This window comes from Lithobates pipiens, unplaced genomic scaffold (genome assembly GCF_037356315.1).
Source record: "Lithobates pipiens isolate NorthernLeopardFrog02 unplaced genomic scaffold, aLitPip1_a1.2 Scaffold_19, whole genome shotgun sequence".
Classification (NCBI taxonomy): domain Eukaryota; kingdom Metazoa; phylum Chordata; class Amphibia; order Anura; family Ranidae; genus Lithobates; species Lithobates pipiens.
The window spans coordinates 188289255-188311248 of record NW_027507764.1 but is presented as its reverse complement, the minus strand read 5'-3'; the positions used below and the strand labels follow the sequence as shown (position 1 = coordinate 188311248).

Here is a 21994-nt window from a genome sequence, read left to right as displayed (position 1 = left end):
ATATGCAAGATAGTGTCCTAAAAAGGGTTTGGCGACCTGCCTCCTGCCTCAGGGGACATGGGTCACTGCAAAAAAAAGTTTTAAAAACTACCGTTTTGGCGGGAGCACTGATTTTAATGACGATTAAAGTGAAAAAAAAAAAGTGAAATATTCCTTTAAATATGGTGCCTGCGGGGTGTCTGTAGTATGCCTGTGAAGTGCCACGTGTTTCCCGTGTTTAGAACAGTCCCTGCACAAAATGACATTAAACGGAAATAACACCATTTAAAACTGCTTGCGGTTTTAATGTTATATCTGGTTCCTGCAATATGGTTGAAAATCATTGAGAAACATGGCATGGGTAGCCCTCCCTGCCCATTACCAGCCTATTTGGGTCTTGTACGCATATTAAGGGGAACCCCGTACCCATATTAAAAAAAGGAAATGCGTGTGGCCCCCAGGCCCTATATACTCAGAACAGCAGTATACAGGCGGTGCAAACAAGACAGGGACTGTGTAGGTTTGTTGTGTTAAGTTGAATCTGTTTGTCATTTTCAACCGGTACATTTTTAAAGTGTAGCTCCAGTCAAAAAAACTATCTTTAAGCTTTTTGGAAAACATAGGGAAGGGTTATCACCCCTGTATAATTTGTTTTGTCGTCCATCTTTTTTCATCTCACTTGCTGCTGTCTCCTTGCGTTTGCAAGTAGGAGATGTTTGTAAGTTGGATGTTTGAAAGTAGGGGCCTGCCCTATATTATAGCGGTATGTACTGGGTACAGAGCACGCAGACAGCACGCACTCCTAACACTACTGACTGCAAGCTCTATTATTAACCACTTGTTAGCCCAATGTTTGCATAAAGTGAAAGATGAAGTTATGCTGAGTAAATAGATATCAAACATGTCACTCTTCAAAATTGCACATGCCCGTGGAATGGCGCCAAACGTCGCTACTTAAAAAATCCCCATAGGCGACGCTTTAAATATTTTTTTACTGGTTACATGTTTTGAGTTGCAGAGGAGGTCTAGGACTAGAATTATTGCTCTCGCTCTAACATTCTCGGCGATACCTCACATGTGTGGCACATGCGAGCACATGGGGACATGGGCGCTTTAATTTTTATTTTATTTTTTTATTGTTCATTTTACTTTATTTATTTTAGTTTGACATTTTTTTTCCCAAAAATATATTTTTGATCACTTTTATTCCTATTACAAGAAATGTAAACATCCCTTGTAATAGGAATATGGGGTGACAGGTCCTCTTTACAGTGAAATCTGGGGGGTCAATATGACCCCACATCTCACCTCTAGGCTGGGAAGCCTGAAATAAAAAAATAAAAAAAAGATTCTGGCTTTGATCATACTGGCGAGTTGGTAGAAGCACCGGAGGGCGGTGAGGGGTGGGGGGCGTCTATGGCTGGGTATTTCAGGGTATCACCGAGTATGGCTGGGTATCTCTGAGTATGGCTGGGTATGGCAATTTATGGCAGGGTATTACAGAGTATTGGCGGGGTATTGGCGGGGTACTACAGAGTAATAGCAGGGTACTGCACTGCAGAGTAATGGCAGGGTACTGCACTGCAGAGTAATGGCGGGGTACTGCACTGCAGAGTAATGGCGGGGTACTGCACTGCAGAGTAATGGCGGGGTACTGCACTGCAGAGTAATGGCGGGGTACTGCACTGCAGAGTAATGGCGGGGTACTGCAGAGTAATGGCGGGGTACTGCACTGCAGAGTAATGGCGGGGTACTACAGAGTAATGGCAGGGTACTGCACTGCAGAGTAATGGCGGGGTACTACAGAGTAATGGCAGGGTACTGCACTGCAGAGTAATGGCAGGGTACTGCACTGCAGAGTAATGGCGGGGTACTGCACTGCAGAGTAATGGCGGGGTACTGCAGAGTAATGGCGGGGTACTGCAGAGTAATGGCAGGGTACTGCAGAGTATGCACTGGTATTGCAGAGTATTGGCAGGGAATTGAGGGGTTAAATTCGGTGAGCAGCGATGTGGGCACTGCAGATGCAGCCCACATCGCTGCTGACACCGATCTCTTTCCCCTCCGCTGTACCGATCGGTACAGAAAGGGGAGGTAGGAACAGGCGTCATAACATGACGCCGGTATGTTTCCAAGTGATCACTCCGTCATTTGACGGAGCAATCACGTGGTAAACGGCCGCTATGAGCGGCCGTTTACCGTGATGCGCCGGGTCCTATGGACCCGGCGGTCACGGATGCTCTCGAGTGCGCACACCTCGGGGCACGCGAGAGCAGAATTCTGGGAGGCCGTTAATTAACGGCCTCTCTGAGTTAAACAACCGCCCTGAAGCCGTTAATCGGCAATGGGCAGTTGTTAAGTGGTTAAAGCTAGATCACTAGCTATATAGGTGAGGTGAATATAGTGGTGTATACTGCAGTCAGGGCACAGACAACAACCACTACACAGCAGCAAGATAGGAAATCAGCCAAAAACGATTGGTGTGTACTGTGTTGAAGGTACACAGAACACCCACTGCTTCAGATGCAAAGTAACACACTACAGGAGGCCGCCTTAAAGGCGGCCTTATATAGTGTGGGGCGTGCACTACACAGCCTGAGCTATGATTGGCCACAGGCAGGATGCCTGTGGCCAATCATGGCTCTCCTCGCTGCCGGCGCTGCGATTGGCCAAGCATGCGGGGTCACAGTGCATGCTTGGCCAATCATCGGGCAGCAATGCACTGCGCCAACGCAGTGCATTGTGGTCCGCGCGCGCGTCACTCGAATTTTGACGCGAACGGCCAAAACGTTCGGAATTCGCCGAACGTACGTTCGACTCGAACAAGAAGCTCATCCCTACATGCCAGTAACTCCCTGTCCTAGGGTGCCAATGCTCACTCATCATAGATAGATATTATATGGTGAGTGAGCATTTGCACCCTAGGACAGGGAGTTACTGGCATGACTGCCAGGTGAAAATAAAATTTAAAATAACACAACTATATCAGCGACCACATCTAAGGGAGGCAGCGCTCCCCAGAAAAAAAGACTATACAAGCTGTATGCTGTCTTCTTCAGGTACCAGAGAAGAGGGGTTCTGTAGTCCTCATTGATTGCAATGTAACTGATAACTGTCAGCACAGGCAGAGAGTACACACAGTTATCAGTTGACATCATTTCTAATTTAAGTAGGTAGTTTGCACTCATTAAATTAATATAACAAAACACTTTCAATAGTTTAATTTACATACCAAAAAGGACCAAATAAGGATTAATTATTAAGGTTTACATACATTTTTTTTTTAAAGGTGAGGTTTTTGAAGGTGAGGTTTACATACCTTTCAGCTAAATTTGTGGTCGCTCAGTCACCCGGGTCTAACATTTTTTCTTCTTTACAAAAGGTATGGAATTTATTATTTCTGATTTGCAAACTCTCTTAATCCTAAAACATCATAGCCAAAATGATATCACATTAAGTTGGAAATGTAGAAAGCGTATTATTTCTTCCACAAATCTTCGATCTGAGGCTGTTAATTTTTGTAATTTTTTTTGTACTTTGAGAGAACTGTAACAAAATCTAACCTAGCACCTGCTGCTTTTTTCTTTCGGTGGATATTAGGTAAAAACATCCCCACTGTTCAGAAGGCTGTAAGTGTTACAAATTACAATGCATTTGTTAGGCAGGAGCCATCGCTACTTGGTCTTCGGGGGAACCTAGAAAATAAAAGAGATGGATAAAGATCATTTTGAAATTCTCTAATCATCTAAATCAAAAGCTGTGAGAAGAAGAAAGAGGAGGAGGGTAAAGCAGAGGGAGGATGACTTGGAGGCAGTGTGTGGAGCGATCTCAGTTACTAGCATCCCTTTCCACGCCTGTGTGAGTTTCAGTCTTTGTGCAAGCACTGTCTCTTTGCAGCTAGCCATGCAGCCTCCTCTCTAACATCCTGTGCAATGAGGGTGCTGCGTCTGTGCCCTCCAAGCAGCCTGCTCCAGGGGCTAGTGGCTCTGCTGGCTATCTGTATCCAGCCACCAACAGAAGGATGGAGTCAGGAGGGACACACTGAAAAAGACATCTTCTTACTCCCTATTAATTCCTCAAGCAGGTCCTTGGCAAATCTGGAGTTTGACTTACAAACTGAAAGGAGGACCACAGTTGGCGAAGAACTTAGGGGAACCCAGCCAGGACATACCAAGATCCCACCTTCTTCTCTACCCTCTGCCAGTAATACCTGGGAGAAGAACAAAGAGACTTTGATCCTGTCTCCTCAAACCCATCAGGAGTTTCATGCCTCCCAGTCTCAACATGGGTCAGTGCACTGCAATATCAGTGTTCAGAGGCTAATGCTCACCTCTCTACTAGTCCGCTGGGGGCGTCAGTTGGGCTTTCAGTGTGACCTGTTGCTCTTTTCCACCAATAATCCTGGCAGAGCATTTTTCTCAGCGGCCTATAACCGGGTGGTATCCCCGGTTGTTATTGAGCACCTAGGGGTTTCTGGGGCTCAACAGGAATTTCGCCTTTGCATAGGATGTGGATGGTCAAGAAACAGAAGGAGTGGTCACCTAAGGCACCAACATGCTTCTTCTGCTGCATCTTCTACCTTTTCTTTCATTTCTTCAACTTCAACAGATCCTCAAAATGCACTGCTAGGAGAATCACTGAATTTTTGCTGCCTGGACTTCAGTTTAGAGGAGCTGAGAGGTGAACAGGGCTGGAGAATGAATCGGAAGCCTATTGAGTCCACTTTGGTAGCCTGTTTCATGACTCTGGTTATCATTGTTTGGAGTGTTGCTGCCCTCATCTGGCCAGTGCCCATTATTGCTGGGTTCTTGCCTAATGGTATGGAACAGAGAAGGACAAGTAGTAAATAGCCTTTAAAAATGATTTAACATAAAACATAGTTATGTCATTATACAATGAATGGTGTGCTGTGTTGTGAAACAACTGCCCTTTTCTCAGTAAGCTTGATTTTTTATGTAATTATTTTTTATTGATTTCCTTGTTCCTTACAAAATTTGTAAAAGCCGATCAATGATGTGTGCAATTTTATTTCTAAATGATTTCATAATTTATATATGAATATGCTATTATATGAATGTAAAATACATGATGATATCCAGAAATGCTGCAAAAATGTATATTCTTCCAACTTACAATATCATAAACGACAGTTACTCCAATTTAGTTTATAATTGTGTACTGTGAGCAAATTACATAATAATGTGTGGGTTTATGTTCCAGGACAGAGAAAGCATATACAAATAATTGGTGACATATTGGTGCATGGTGCATGGACTGTGATTGATACAGGATACTTTCAGCAGTTGTAAAGCCCCGTAAAGCCCCACACACGGGTAGAATGTCTGCAGACAGCCGACATTCTGCCCGTGTGTATGTCGGTCTGTCCGGCTGGCTTCTGTCATATGTGCATGCTGGAAAACCCAGCATGAAAACCTTAAAAGTAAGGTTTAACTTTCAGTGTTATGGAGGAGATTAAATGTTAAGGTTTAAGGGCTTCTTAGTGTTTAAGGTGTAGGTAAATTCTAACAATACATTTCTCTTATTTGCTCCCTTTTGATCTGTTAAATATACCATTGAAAGTGCTTTATTTTATCTGTGTATATCACAGAATTCTTGTGAGCTGATACCTTCCCGTACTCTGTCTCTGGACTGTTATCAGTTAGCATTGTTCCCTGCTCTCTGAGGGAGGTGTTATGTAGTCCTAACACACTTCTGGTCTTAAGCTAGATACACACTGTACAATTTTCTGTTGATTTTTTTCCCTTAGATTTACCAAAGCATAATATGAGGTCAAACCTAAAGACTTTCAATTTGTATGCAATCAGGCAGGCCCTTGCACTACACAGTTGAAGGTAAATCTAATGGAAATTGAACAACTAAAGTTGTATAGTGTGTCTCCAGCTTTAGAGTGATCATGCTGTTCAGTATGGCTGTCCCCCGATAACAGAAAGTGACTTAATGGCAAGATTATCAAGTTAAAGTACAGAAAAAAAGTGTGACAAAAATAAAAGTAATGCAGCTACCATGTCTAGGGACTGGTAAGATGCAATACTATCAATTTCTGTTCTTGGGTTTAGATATGCTTTACATTAAAGGGTTACATTTAAACCCAGTATTTCATATTCCTGATATGTGCCTGCTGTACCATGTACTTGTAAGAAAAAGTATCTTGTTCTCTTTGTATTGCTTCCTTTGTGTGAAATACCTAGTGTTCCTGCGAGTCCCTCTGCTTTCCTATAAAAAACTGACCACATTAGGCATGACAGCACAGCGTGGTCAGTTCTCTAGCTGTGTTAAGAAGTCAGCCTGCTCTCCTGACAGCCTCACTGCACAGGCATTCACTGGGAAGACCAGTGTAGGGCTGTTGCTTCTCCTCTAGCTCTCTGAGCTCCTTATGCAGCAGAAGTTATGTGATGATTTAAAAAAGGGGGAAGAAAAAAGGTATTTATAATTTTGTTTTATATCTATTCACAAATACTTTGCCTTTCACATTTCTATTTTAAATGGAATAGGTTGTTTTACAAGGTGAGGGTTTGCAGATACTTTAAAGGCAGGTTAAGTGTTTGTAAGCTTTAAAGTTAGAGGTTAGGGGTCATTTAAAGTGCTAGTGTGAGGTTTATATTTGGAGCACAGACAGTTCTTTTATATGGGCTTTGTCTGCTCAGTTCAAAAGAGGATTTGTAAACAGATCCCCTGCTGAATCTACGCAGAACTGGACAGATGTCACTTTTGTGACATCCGTGTCTGTTAGGCCGCGTACACACGCGCGGACTGTTCGCCCAACCTTGTTCGTCAAACAGTTTGACAAACAGTCCGCTCAAAATTAGCATGAGCGGACTTGACCACACACGATGAACGAACAGTCCGCTGAAACCGTGCGCGATGACGTGAACGGCACGTACGACGGGACTAGAAAAACGACGTCCTATACACTGAAATGCAACCTTCGGCGTGTAAATCCTTTCTGAGCATGCGCGGAACTTAGTTTGACGAACAAGCCTACACACGAGCGGACTGTCCACTCAAACCAAGTTTCAGCGGACAGTTTTACGGGATTTCCGAAAAACTTTGTTCGTCAGACTGTCCGCTGAAACTGTCCGCTGAAGCCCACACACGAGCGGACTGTCTGCTGAAACACTGTTCAGCGGACAAAGTTGGGCGAACAGTCCGCCCGTGTGTACGCGGCCTTACAGTTTTTTCCAAATTTCGACAACCTGGTCTTGGACTTCACTAGGTCCGCATGAAAAACTGGTAGGTGAACCTGATCAGAAATACTTTTTGTGAAAGGACCCTTATGCCTTTTGCGTACACACGCCCAGACTTTCCGGCAGACTAGGTTCCGACGGTCTTCCCGACGGACTTTCAGTGGAGTTCCGATGGACTTTCCGAATGAACGGACTTGGCCACACACGAACGGACTAAGTCAGTTCAAAAGTCTGTTTGTTTTGAATGTGATGGTGTAAGAAGGGACTAAAAAAGAAAGTTCAATAGCCAGTAGCTAATATCTCCCCTTGCGTCGTATTTGGTCCGTCGGACCAGCATACAGACTAATGGTTTTCCCGATAGGAATTGAGTCCTTCGGACAGATTTGAAACATGTTCTATTTCTAGGTCCGTCTGATTTTTTTTTTTAATGAAAAAACGATCGGATTAGCCCACACACAATCGGATTGTCCGACGGACTGATTCCATCGGACCTAGTCTACCGGAAAGTCCAGTCTTGTGTATGCGGCATTAGACTTACTTTAAAAGTTAGGTTTACATAAATGGTCAAGGCATGTGGGTATAACTTATTCTTGCCAGTTGCCAAAAACAAATGCATCTGGATTCCAGTGCTAAAAATCGCAACTTTTTAGAATGTGTCTTTGTTTTCAATGCTGTATACTGCTAAATGGTAAAATTATACGAGATACTGTATTTTAATGCCATTTATCATCTTTTTAATGCCTTCTTAAATAAACCAAGCCCAAAGGAGAAAATGTGCCTCAGCCCATAGTAACCAATTAGATATTAGTTTTTAGCATTTGCATGTAATTACTTTAATCAGTGCTGATTAGCTGATCACAGCTCTTTACGGTTTATTATTAAATAATGCATGATGGCTTAACCATGTATTCACGTATGTCTACAGTGGGAATGAATTACTGAACTTAAAGTTTTGGATACAGTAATGACAAATTAAACTACCTATCAGGTTTTTTTTTATCTCTATCTGTGTCCTTGCTACACAGATTCACCTTCTCAATTTATCCTGGTATACTGGTACCATTGTCTCTGGTACTGAAAGTGATGAGAAAAATTGTGAGCTGTCGCCAAAAAAAGAAACAGAGGAGAAATCTTCCAAAGGGGCCACAGCTGTCTAATGCTGCATACACATGGTCGGAATTTTGGCCAGCAAAACACCGATGAGAGCTATTCGTCAGAAAATATGACCGTGTGTATGCTCCATCGGAATTTTGCTGGGCGAATTTCCACCAGCTAAGGATTGAGAGCGGTTTCTCAATTTTTCAGGCGGAAATAGTTTCTATTGGAAATTCCAATCGTATGTATGAAATTCCGACACGCAAACAACTCACGCATGCTCAGATTCAACTAGGAGACAGAAGCTATTGGCTACTGGCTATTGAACTTCCTTTTTCTAGTCCCATCATATGTGTTGTACGTCATCGCGTTCTTGACGGTCGGAATTTGGTGTGACCGTGTGTATGCAAGTCAGCTTGAGCGAAATCCTGTCGGAATTACGTCGGGAAAACTATCAGAGCTTTTTCCGACCAAAATTCCAATCATGTGTACGCGGCATAAGAGATTTTCCTCACTTTGAAGAGATTTTCTCTTACATCCTGCGGTGTGTACCGGACAAAAGGTGAAGGGAAATCTCCTCTATGGAACATGAATGGCAAAGAAATAAAAAAAAAAACTGAAAGGGATTTTAACTGTCATCCAATCTATTCAACATGTCAAACGTTTTGGTGTTAGATATACTTTAAACCCACTTGCCGATTGCTTTACCTATATATACTTTGCAGTTTGCAAGTGGTTTACCGGGGTTATGGCTGAATATATCAGCCATAACCCCCGGTATCTTTTTATTTAGCAGGCAGCTGGCTTTCTCAGAAAAGTATTCAGAGCTGCTTATGAGACGCTGGAACACTTTCCGAAGTGCAACAGTGTTTCTCAGGCTTACGGTTTCCACCAACGTGCCAGAGAAACAATCTGATGGCTGGTCACAGAGGTCATCAAAGACTACATTGTCTTTAATCACCTCTGTGGCCTTAAAGGACCGGAGCAATGTCATGATGTCAATACTGGTTCAGGGTGGAAGTAAACAATTTTTGATTTTTTAACGCAAAAGATCAATTTTATTTCTTGGTTTTAAAGGTAAAGAAGAGGGTCTTTTGACCCCAGATCTCTCCAAAAAGAGGACCTGTCATCCTTTTTCTATTACAAGGTATATTTACATTCCTTGTAATAGGAATAAAACTGATATAAAAAAAAATAGAAAGAGACAATGTAAATAAATAAATAAATAATAATGCTTTTTTTTTTTTAAAGCACCCCATCTCTCCATGCTCGCGTGCAGAAGCGAGCGCATACGTAGGTCGTGTACGCATATGTAAACGGTGTTCGCACTACACACGTAAGGTATGGTCGTGGATGTTAGAGTGAGAGCAATAATTCTAGTGCTAGACCTCCTCTGTAACTCTAAACAGGTAACCTGTAAACATTTTTAAAACGTTGCCTATGGAGATCAGCTTCTAACCTCAGCTTGTTCAGTTAGGCTTTGGTAATAAAACCTGGAAGCTGATTGGTTTCTGTGCAGAGCTGAACCAGATTTTGGACTCTCTAGCTTTAGTAAATGACCCACTTTGTCTGCAAGCGGTTAAACTGTTTCTCATGATAAATCTAGCCTCTGTCCTGTAATGTATGATCAAGATACAGTTTGTTAGTTAGTTTTGGCTTTTGATATACTTTAGGCTATTTCTCATGAAAGGTTAAATAATCATGTAAAACAGTTCATCTCTTAAAGTGGAGTTCTGTCCAAAAAAAATAAAAAATTAAAAGTCAGCAAATACTGTAGCTGCTGACTTTTAAAAGGACACTTACCTGTCCAGGGCGCCCGGAAGCAGATCCGTCCCCTCGGCTCCGGGTGCAGGTGCCAGAATTGCTAGTAAGGGAATCAGGAACAGAAGGCTTGCGGCTTCACTCCTGGTTCCCTACTGTGCATGTGCGAATCGTGCTACACGTTCTGAGTGCTCCCTGCTGTCTTATGGGACTTGTGTGTTTCCCAGAAGACAGCGGGGAGGGGACAGAGAAGGGGCTGGACATGGCGTAGATCATAGATCGCTGTGGATACTGGGGCGATCTTTCGCCGGAAGTGGGAGCAAATACCTGATTTCCACAGATATCAGCTCCCCCCTGAAAAGTGGCAAATGTGACACCGGAGGAATTCGGACAGCGGAAATTCCATTTTTGGGAGGAACTCCTCTTTAAATCTAGTGAACTACATGCATGTAAAAGTCCTCAGTGGTCATATAATTTCCTTTTCTTAAACATGCAGTTATATTAGCAACTTGGCCCAAAAACTTTACAAACACTAAATCTGAGCACTGTCCATTAATTGAAGAAATGCTATGTGTGGGTTTATGTAGTAAGCCAATGTGAAGTAATGTTTTATGTGCAAAAACCCATATCATTCTTTGTGCGCTGGCTTTTCTGAACTGATGAATTGTGAACAAGATCGGTTGCTATGGGTTAATGCAATTTTCATGGTTCTCTGTACTGCCTTATAAAATAAGCAAAAGAGCAATTTGGTTCATGCAACTGTTGGAGCGTTTGCACATAACATGTATTAACAAGATGTGTTTTGCTCTTTCTTTACAAATCAAGTCTGTATTTTAGACCTAAGTGGGTTGAATTACTAAAGGCAAACAGGCAGTTCACTTTGCAGAGGAATTTTCAGTTTGTAAAGGACTTAATGAATGATCCAAAAACACCAGCGCTCAGACAAAGGAACTTCACGCAAGTAATGTTTTCCTCAATGCCCTCCTCAGATTGGGTAATCTTCAACACACTGCAAAAAACACACACAGGTGGGCACAAATGGCTATCGCATAACCACCATAACCATTTATCAGAGGAAGGGGGCTTGGTTTGTCCCCCAAAACATGTAAAGCCTCCCAATCGTGTGGCATTGGAGTAGAAGAAGTCGCCTACGGCTGAAGTCCTTGTTCAATATGCCTGTTTTTTGTTTCATGTTTGTGAATATGAAATTGTTTATGAAATTTAGTCAATGGTTATGGTGGTAATGCACTAGGCGTTTGCGCTCTCCTGTGTGTGCTTTTTGCAGGAATTAATGAATGTTGTAAAGCTCTGCTGACTTTCATTATTCAATCACACGCAAGCAAAAATAAGCTGTTGTTTTTTTCCTTGTACATTAATGGATATTTTTCGCAAGGGGAATTTTCACCGCAATCACTAAGCTAAGGAAAAAATCTCAAAAGTTAACAGCCTATTTGCCTCTAGTAAACCAACCGTAATGACTTTCGGCAGAAAAGAGTTTAATTTGTTTATAAGTGTATTTATATTCTGAACTCCCAGTAAATAGTTATTATAAAAATGCATCCTCCTTGCCACCCTGCAAGGTGAACTTTGAGTAGAACTGTGCTAACCATTACACACTGTATAAACTGCCATTTTATAGCCAAAATCATAATCCATCATGCAGTAGTATCATTTACCACTTCAGAGATGTCTCTAATCTTCAAGATATCACCAAGTATCTTGGAATGTATTAAAGTACTCACAAACTAGGGTTAGAAAATGTTACTTTGTGAGTTTGTGAGCATCAAGATTTAGTAACTATTTGTAGACTCATTAGCGTCGACGGCCGGTGTAATTTTTTTTTGGGGGGCGGCAAACATTATGCCACCCTCCCCGGTCTTTCTGTCCGTCCGTGGTACTTACCCCATCACTGGCAGCTTCCCCTGCTTAGCGGCGGGGGGCTCCTGTTCTCCTGCTCTCCCCAGGTCATCACGGCGTTTCCTCCTTACTCCTCGACGGCCAATCGGGAGTCTTCTCTTGCCGGCCAAACAGAAAACGGGTCTCACACCCGCTTCTAGTTGGCCGGATTGAGGGTCACCATTCTCTGCGACACGAGCCCTCCCTATTTTGAAGCTTATTAGAGCCTCTGGCTCTAATCAGGTGCTTAAAAAAAAAAAAACGCCACTGTAATTCATGCATCCAGTGCCCTGAAAGGGGACATATGCACAAATAGGGGGTGCCCTTGACAGCCCTGGATAGATTCATCCATTGCATTTAGGGGGTGCCCTGGAGTGAGGGGGCGGCGCCTGGGTGCCTCTAATGGATGGGCCACCGCTGCTCATTAGGAAATACTAAATTAAAGAGGCCCTGCATCTTGATATACAGATACCATGCTCCCTGCAAATCTAGTCTTTAGGCCTCGTTCACACCTTAAAGGTGCGTCCGAGATTGCGCGTTTTTCTGTATTTCTATGTGTTGTGTTTTAGGCAGACCATTAATCTCAATGGGCTGCCAAATGTGTGGGAACGTGCAGAAAGTAGTGTAATACCATGCATTTTGGTGACTACGAAAGCATGCACATTTGTCAGATGTATGGGGAGCCATTAAGAATTAATGGCTCCTGTTCATATCTGCAGAGCGTTTTCACATGGTGTGGGAAATGTGCGATTTTGTGCATGTTCCCACACTACACCTGGTGTGAATAAGCCCTTAAACTGCTTTTTTTCTTCATTTTGGATAGAGCAAGGGAGGGTTATAACCCCTGTCAGATTTTTTCCCCCATCTGTTTCCCATTGCAAAGATTTCCCTTCACTTCCTGTCCCATAGCCAAACAGGAAGTGAGAGGAAATCCCTGTAAATTAAGGGAATTCCCTGGGGACCCAGAACTAGTGTCCCCATTGGAAGATTTCCCCTCTATTTCTTTTTTGGGGACAACCCAAAATGTGGGATTTTCTTTTACTTTCACTTTCAGTGGTAATGGTAAACAAGGCAAATAGAGAGGGTGAACCTTTGCCGACCACAATACGTATATATACTCTGCAGTTTGCAAGTGGTTTACCGGGATTGTGGCTGGAGATTATGGCTTCATGCATACGTAAGCCGCACACACATATGCAACCGGTGTCCGCCCCACACATGTGAGGTATCGATGTGAACGTTAGAGTGAGAGCAATAATGATAGCACTAGAGCTCCTCTGTAAATCTAAAGAGGTAACCTGTAAAGGCGCTTAAAATGTGACCTATGGAGATTTTTAAGTACTGTAGTATGTCCCCATCCCACAAGCATGCGCAAATTTAAAGTGTGACATGTTAGGTATCTATTTACTTGGTGTAACATCATTTTTCATATTACAGAAAAAAATGGGCTATATAATGCGTTTTCTTTTTTTTAAATGAATTAAAATAAATTTTTGCCCAAAAAATTGCATTTGAAAAACTCCTGCACAAATACCGCGTGACATAAAAAAAATTTCAACAATCACCATTTTATTCCCTAGGGTCTCTGCTAAAAAATATATATAATGTTTGGGGGTTTTGAGTAATTTTCTAGCAAAAAAAATACTGATTTAAACTTGTAAACAAAGAGTGCCAGATAAGGCTTGATCTTTAAGTGGTTAACAGGGGCACAGATAGCGATATAAACTGATAGGGGTTCTAATCAATCTCGACTCTATCCAAAACAACAAAAAAAGCTTTGCCTTTAATTAGGCTTGGTTCACACTTAAGACCGATTCATCTCACAGCAGGGGTCTGGTGCATACTGGTTCACCGTTTCAGGTCCGATTTCAGTCTGAATTTTGGGCTGGATTCGCACCTGAAACGCACCAAAAGACACACAGCATTTTTCTTCAAGACGCGCCGGACCTGCTGCAGAGATATGTGAACCAGCTCCGTAGAGAGCCGGTCAAAATCTCCTGCTATTGTGAATTGGATGTGGTGATCCTGTATCCAATTCGCAATGGTGTGAACCCAGCCTTATACTTTAATACTTACTTGTTCCTCTGCCAACCTAACTGTTCTCCTCTGTATTCCTGAGATACCACCACCTGAAGTGTCTCCTGCACCTGACACTTCCAGAAGTCTTTGTTTTCTTCCAGTGATGCCTACATCACTTTAGGACACAGTAGTGGTATAGGGATCAGCAGAAGGTAACACATCTGAGGGGGGCTGGTTACATGAATAAACCATGTAAAGCATAAAGTGTCTGACAGAAGAAATGTCTGTTTCCCTTCTAGCTGCCAGGCAGTCATTGCCATCCTTACATGTTCTAAACTGCCATAGTAACAGCAAAAGGAGACTGCTTGCTGAATATTAATATAGAACATCATCTTGCAATCATACATTAGGATTATGTGCCTTATGCCTTCCCATGAATTTCTAGTTAACTGAATTGCTAAGGTTGGCCATACACTGACAGATTTTCTCTTTTATTCAGCCTGCAGGCTAACAGCGTGGATAGACGAATCACCCTCCTGGTGGTGGCAGCTGTTCGAAAACCCAAACAGCGGCTGCATCTGTTCATACAACAATTTTTCGTCCTGCTCCTTTTGATCTTTTCATTGAAAGTTTTAGGGCAGGAGGGTGGTATCAAGGGTCACCCACTAAATGAACGTTCTTCATTTTCACATCGTATGGCCAACTAAATAGTTGCCTTCAACATGATTAGGTAACAGATACACTTTAAAGGTTAAGCCCTTGTTCACACGGCCGCAGCTTTGAATCCAACATCACTGCACGACTTTGAAGCGTCTTGAGTCGCACTGATTAGAACGGTTCCATTGCTGTTAATAGGGCGCAACTTTGAATTCTCAAGTCACATGACAAGTCGTGGCAGTGTGAACCAGGGCTAACTCAAGAGCAGTCTTTCCTATTCAAAACTATTGTCACACTTGGAAGTCTATGAAATCTATTACATCCTGTGCTTTTATGTTAAAATAGTTACAAATGCTGTAATAGTACACAGGATGCTTTGCCAACACAGGCATGCGCACACAGGGTGTGCCAGGCGTGCACACATAGGATGTGCCAGGCGTGCCTGGGCACACCCTAATCACCCATTTAGTACTATTGGGGGATGGCTAAAAATCTGCTAGTTGGATAAACGTATGGGGTTTTTGCTCACAAATGTATGATGTTTCTGTTTTAACCCCTTCCTGCCCAGCCCCAGCATCCCTTTAGGGACTCGTTCACATGCATTTTGGTCTTTGAAAAGCAATCTGCATTCAGAATGCTCTTAAGAGAGCATTTGGCAGTCAGTGAGGAAGCATTGTATCACCTCCACACCACCTGCTTTAACCCCTAGAACCGTGCACCAGCATAATACAACCACCTGCATTGCACACAGTTGTGGGGTGCTTGCAGAGCAGCCCCAATCACTTGAATGGGCTGTGTTAAGCAGGCGCTTTACCCACACAAAGCAACAGAGGTTGCTCCTGCCACGGTCATAAAACAAAGCATCACAGTGGCAGCATCTGTACACCCCAGCCTTGTGTTCCCAAACTATCCCTAAATTTACAGATGGTTAGTAAAAAAAACAGGCACTTTCCCCTTGTCTGTAAATGTCTGTGGACAAACGGGTGTTTGAGCTTTGGGATGCACACCCTAAAGCAATAGGCTGCGCACACCTATGTTTGCCAACAACATAAAAATGAAGATACTACTGTCAGTATTCTCAGCCCATGAGTCTGCTGCAGATTCCTTTGTTCTCCCCATGATACGAGTTAAAAATGTGTAGGTGTGAAGACCGATTAACTGTCGCAGAGGAAAAATGAACTTTGTATACTAAGCAAAATCCATTATCACAATTCATTTTGACATTTATCGCTTTACTTCTAAATCATCTGACAATCACTCATTCAGAACAGGAGCAATATGTGAGCACAAACTAGAGATTTAAAGGCTATATATGGTTGATCTAAAAAAAAAAAAACACAGCACGTTTGAAATTCAGTTATAATTCAAATTGATTAAGTATGACCTCCTCAGTAGTGGGATGTACTTCTATAGTTCTTGATGATTTTAGTAATGCAGGGTACTACAGGGTTGTTAGTCTTTTTTTGCCGTGGTTGGTTTTACGTGCTCTTCCTACCATATTACACTACCTGCCCATGTTTCTATAGGGCTTATTATTCTAGAATTCTAATGCTTTCTCTGTAAAAAAAATTACTTTGGCCATTTGAATAAAGAACTTTTTTTTTATTACAAAATGTTGCAAATTGTTGTATATTTATATATTTTTTTTTAAAAACCCAAGCGCCATTACTTAATATAAGTTGATAACAATACAGTAATAATAATAAATATGCTAGCAAGCATGAAGATATGCATTACTTTGAAGGTTACCAAGTCTGTAATATGTGCTCTGTGTATCAGGGGCGGACTGACAACTCATGGGGCCCCGGGCAATAGGAGATTATGGGGCCCCCAGGCAATCAGAGATTATGGGGCCACACAGTATACAAATACATGTACACACAGTATACACAGTATACACAGACATGTTTCGATTGGCTGAGAAGGTACTGGAGAGGTGGGGCAGCTATAATCTCTGAATTTTTAGACCAAAAGTATGTCGGTAAGGGACATTTCAGAGACAGATGTAAAAAAAACACAGATTTTTACATACTGTCCCGTTTTACTGAGGCTGGCAACCCTGATGGGACCCCCTAGTGGCCCGGGGCCCTCGGGCAGTGCCCGAGTGGCCAAATGGTCAGTCCACCACTGCTGTGTACATAGCAAATGCATTACTGACTAATTCATGTCAGTGGACCATCTAAATAATCTAATAGTTGCAAGGAGAAGAAGCATAGTTATTGCCATGACTATCCTGTTAGAGGATAAATGAGCTGAACCTTTTAAGAAGGCCGGTACTTATCGAAGCTGTGCCGAAAAAAGCCAAGCACAGGGCAAAACCAGCAGTTTTAAATAGAGGGACAACAAGAATGGACCTTACAGGCACCAATCAGGGCCGTCTTTAATATTGATTGGACCCATGGCAAAGATTTTAATTGCCCCCCCCCCCCCCAGCTAGACTCAAAATTAGTTTACTGCAGCAGATCAGGCAGTGATTGCGATTGGCTGCCAGAGATTACAACACATCATTACAGCTCACAGATTAGTTGCTAGAGGTTACAGAACATCATTACTGCTCACTAATTGGATTCTAGAGGTTACTGCATATCATTATTGCTCACTGATTCGTTCCTAGAGGTTACTACACATCAGTGCAAATTGCGGGTGTGGCCAAACTGCACTAGCATTGAGGGGTGCACTATGTGCAGAGTGCAGGGGTGAGGTGGGTGCAGATTTCAGGACAAAGGTGGGTGCAGATGGCAGGACGGAGGTGGGTGCAGAGTGTAAAAGTGAGGTGTGGGTGCAGAGTGCAAGTGTGAGGGGTGGGTGCAGAGTGGAGGACTGAGGTGGGTGAAGAGTGCAGAACTGAGGTGGGTGCAGAGTGAGGTGAGTGCAGATTGCAAAAGTGGGGTGGGTGCAGAGTGCAGGACTGAGGTGGGTGCAGAGTAAGGTGGGTGCAGATTGCAAGAGTGGGGTGGGTGCAGAGTACAGGACTGAGGTGGGTGCAGAGTGGGGTGGGTGCAGAGTGGGGTGAGTGCAGAGTGCAGGACCGAGGTGAGTGAAGAGTGGGGTGGGGGCAGAGTAAGTTGGATGCACAGTGAGGTGGATGCAGAGCGGGGTGGGTGCAGTGGGGCCACACAGTATACAAATACATGTACACACAGTATACACAGACATGTTTCGATTGGCTGAGAAGGTACTGGAGAGGTGGGGCAGCTATAATCTCTGAATTTTTAGACCAAAAGTATGTCGGTAAGGGACATTTCAGAGACAAAAAAAAAAAATTAGAGTTACGCTTACCGGTAACGTCTTTTCCAGTAGTCTTTCAGGACAGCCACTATGAGAGATCCTCCTCCTCTTCCTCTGGAAACACTGCACCAGCCCATAAATTCTTACTTCCCCTGCCGGACCTCAGTTTATATCGAGATTACCTCCGGCCAGCTGGGGAGACACAAGAACACATTAATAATAGAGGTCGACCGATATGGGTTTTTCTCTGGCCGATGCCGATATTTAGAAATCATGGCGGCCGATGGCCGATATATGATGCCTATTTTTTTGGGCTGATATGTTAGGCCGATTTTTTATTTTATTTTTTTTTTATTTTATTTTTTTATCCCCCTTCATCTCATAAAACCTAACAGACACCTTTCCCACTGGGGTGTTTTTTTAGGCACTTTTGGGCTAAAAATAGCGCCGTTAAAGTGCCTGCAAAACGGCTCCCCTGCAGTCTGTGTGAAAGCAGCACGTTTGGAGTGGTGTATACCGCTTCTCCACCACTCCTGCCCATTGATATTAATGGGCACCACTGCCCAAGCGCGTGCAATGCGATTTGGCAGCGGTGCTTCACGGGCGCATTTAACCTCTTCTTCGGCCGCTAGCTAGGGTTATATGCGCCCCACTAGCAGCCGAATAGCACCGCTAAAATGATGGTAAAGCACTGCTTAAACTAGCAACATTTTACCATCAACGTCTGCCAGCTCCAGTGTGCAAGCAGCCTATAAAATAAAAACAAGTACCTAAAACTTTTGGACGAAAAAAAAAAAAAAGGGACTAACTTTACTGTTTTAGTTTTTTTTTTTTTTTTTAAATCATTTAGTGTATTTTTTTTTCCCCCCAAAAAAATGCATTTGAAAGACCTCTGCTCAAATGCCGTGTGACATAAAATGTTGCAACAACCGCTATTTTATTCCCTAGGATCTCTGCCAGTGATTTTCTGGCAGAATATACAGGACTTTTACTTGTAAGCAACAAGTGTCAGAAAAGATTTAGTCTTTAAAGTGGGGTACCCCCTAAAAAAAAAAAAAAAAAGTCAGCAGCTACAAATACTGCAGCTGCTGGCTTTTAATAATCGGACACTTACCTGCCCCAGGGTCCAGCGATGCGGGGGAACGAAGCCCCCCCCTCGCTCCCCGCTCCGCTCGCGGCGCCGTCATGCATACTGTGGGCACCTGGCTGTGGCTTCACAGCCGGGCACCCACTGCTAGATGGGAGCCGAAGAAAGGCCATGGCTTCTGCCAGGACCTTGGTAAAAATGCGAGGTGCAGAGGATAGCCTGAATGGCAGGGCCTGAAACTGAAAATGTACTGTTTCTCCTCCTAAATCTATGGCAAGGCGTAGAAACTTCTGCGAGGCCTCCGCTATAGGGATGTGTAAATACGCGTCCCTTAGGTCCAGAGATACCATGAAACAGTTGCGGGGCAGAAGAGCCCTTACTGAAAAGATCGACTCCATGCGGAATCTTTTGTATGTCACTGAAGCGTTCAGGGGCTTTAAGTTCAGAATCAATCTGAACTTTCCTGAGGGTTTTTTTACTACGAAGATGTGAGAATAAAACCCCCTTCCCTCTTCTGCTTTTGGGATCCTGAGAATAACATCCTGATTCTCCAATTCCCTCAGAGCTTCTAGCAAGGCCTCAGCCTTTACCATGCACCTGGGTAGATGCGTGACAAGGAGCCTTTGAGGGGGTGGTCTTAAGAATTCCAAGAGGTACCCCCTTCTTATTACCCCTAAAATAAATTGATTGGGGGATATTGTCTCCCACTGTGGTAGAAAGGCCCCCAGTCTTCCTCCCACTGTAGCTGGAATGTCACTGGGTTTTACGGGGCTGGACAGGAGGGCGAAAAATCGCCCCTCCTCTGCCCCTGCCTTTTTGGGGCCAGGTTTTCTTTTTCCCCTCTGGTTTAGGGGTTTCCCTACGCCCTTGCGGACGAAACCCCTTTTTTGTTTGTACGGGGGTTTTCCGTTTAAGAGGAAAGGATTTTTTCCTGTCCGCTGTCCGGTCTAGAACAGTCTCTAGCCCTGGGCCAAAAAGAAGGTCCCCGTAAGGGGTATCTCACATAGTTTTATCTTGGAGGCATTATCCCCTGGCCACGTTTTTAGCCAGAGGGCCCTTCTGGCCGAATTGGCTAGAGCCGCCGTTCTGCCCGACATGCGGACGGACTCAGCAGAGGCATCTGCTATGTAAGCGATCCCTCGCAGCATAGTAGGGAAGGACGACAGAATGGTTTCCTTATCTGTGCCTGCCTCAATATGTTGTTGGATCTGTGAGAGCCAGTGCTCTAAATTGCGAGCCACAACTGTAACTGCCATTTCAGGCTTTAGATTGCCGATAGCCGAGTCCCACGTTTTCTTAAGCAGAGAGTCAATCCTTTTGTCCATGACATCTGCCAAGGCCCCCATGTCTTCAAACGCCAAATCTGTGTGTCTGGAGACCTGGGAGAAAGCGGCATCTAATTTGGGATTTTTATTCCAAAGGCATGCCGGGTCCTCTGAAAATGGGAATCTTCTTTTGAGGGATCTAGATAAAAAGGGCTTTCTCTCCGGATCCTGCCACTCCTTTTTAACTGTTTCCATTAAAACTTCGTGCACTGGAAACACCCTTCTTTTTGGTTCCCCTAAACCTGAATACATTTGGTCATGAAGGGTTAGGGGCTTGTTATCCGTCTGGATACCGAGGGTTGTATAAATTGCTTTTAAGAGGTACTCTACCTCATCAAGGGATAATTTATATCTGGAGGCTTTCCTGGACCCCCCGTCCTGGTCCTCCCCCTCTGAACCCTCCTGGGAATCGGAAGAGGAACTGTCTGGAAGTTCCCTTCCTGTCCCTGAAGGGCCTGCAACCTCTGCCCCCCCTGTATTAGCAGGTTGGACCAGAGCAGAACTCTGTGCTAGAGGTGGGGTTGTATCCTGGGGAGATGGACCCGCGGGAAGCTGAAATTTTTCAAAAAGGGATCTAAAAGAAGAGAAGGTGGACGAGAGCTCTTTGACTGAAGCTGCTAGTCCTGACTCCTGTTCAGATTCCCTTTCCTTAACGAGGGAGTCAATACAGCCTTTGCACAACACTTTGGTCCAATATTCCCCTAACATGTCCCTACAGGAGGCACACTTCTTTTTAGAGCTATGTGTAGACCTAGTTTTTTCCGTAGCTTTCTGAAATAAGTAAAAAAGGAAAAAACAGAAAAGAGACAAAGTCAATACAAAGCTCAGGATACCACCCTGGGAGTGCACTAGACCCTTTTTTTTAAAGAAGGGATCTGAGCCTCCCCTCCCCCCTGGCCACCCAGGGGGTCTGCCCCCCCCATGATAGAACCATACATTGGGGTGGGGGGATCCTAGATAGAAAGTACCCCTCCCCAGGGTGCTCTTACCTTAGGAATGCTGGAAATAGTGTCTGTTGGTTGAGCCTCAGCTTCCGACAAGACTGCAGGTGGCTGCTTACCACAGAGTTCCACGCTGCCTGTGCGCGTTCCGAACTCATCTCCAGCTTGTGCCCGGCCCTCCTATCAGCTCCACGACCCGGAACCGGAAGTCGATCGTATTCGAGGTCAAGCCTTCGCTTCCGCCGGATACGACGTCGCCCGTCGTTCGGCCCGCTCGGTTTAAAGAAAAAAAGGGCAGACTGTATGTACCCTTGTACAGGGAAATCTTTCGAACGGCTTTCCAGCTGCGTCCCTGTAGACGCAATAGGAGTCCCCCATGATCCGAAGCCGCGCTCGACTAGGAAGGGGTGGCAGTACCTGGTGAGTTAAGTAAACCGAACATCCGAACGGTTTGAACCCAGTTTTCTCCAAACGAAGCCCCTGCTTCTTTCAACCGGGTTCTTTAACGAAAAGATGGCCACAGCCTCCCCGACTGATCGGCCTGGTTCCTTGCACAGTGTCTCCCCGCCGGAGGAAACACTAATAACTGAGGTCCGGCAGGGGAAGTAAGAATTTATGGGCTGGCGCAGTGTTTCCAGAGGAAGAGGAGGAGTCTATCTCTCATAGTGGCTGTCCTGAAAGACGATTAGGGAAAACACAGATTTTTACATACTGTCCCCTGTTTTACTGAGGCTGGCAACCCTGATGGACCCCCTAGTGGCCCGGGGCCCTCGGGCAGTGCCCGAGTGGCCAATTGGTCAG

General features: G+C 44.1%; 1 protein-coding gene across 1 annotated transcript; it reads left to right on the top strand.

Annotated features, from left to right (window-relative positions):
- Positions 1-3754: 3754 nt before the first annotated feature.
- TMEM158 (transmembrane protein 158) lies at positions 3755-10836 on the top strand. Its single transcript, XM_077491588.1, has one exon. It carries the CDS (start codon positions 3912-3914, stop codon positions 4827-4829), a length of 918 nt encoding a protein of 305 aa, XP_077347714.1. The 5' UTR covers positions 3755-3911; the 3' UTR covers positions 4830-10836.
- The last annotated feature ends 11158 nt before the right edge of the window (positions 10837-21994 follow it).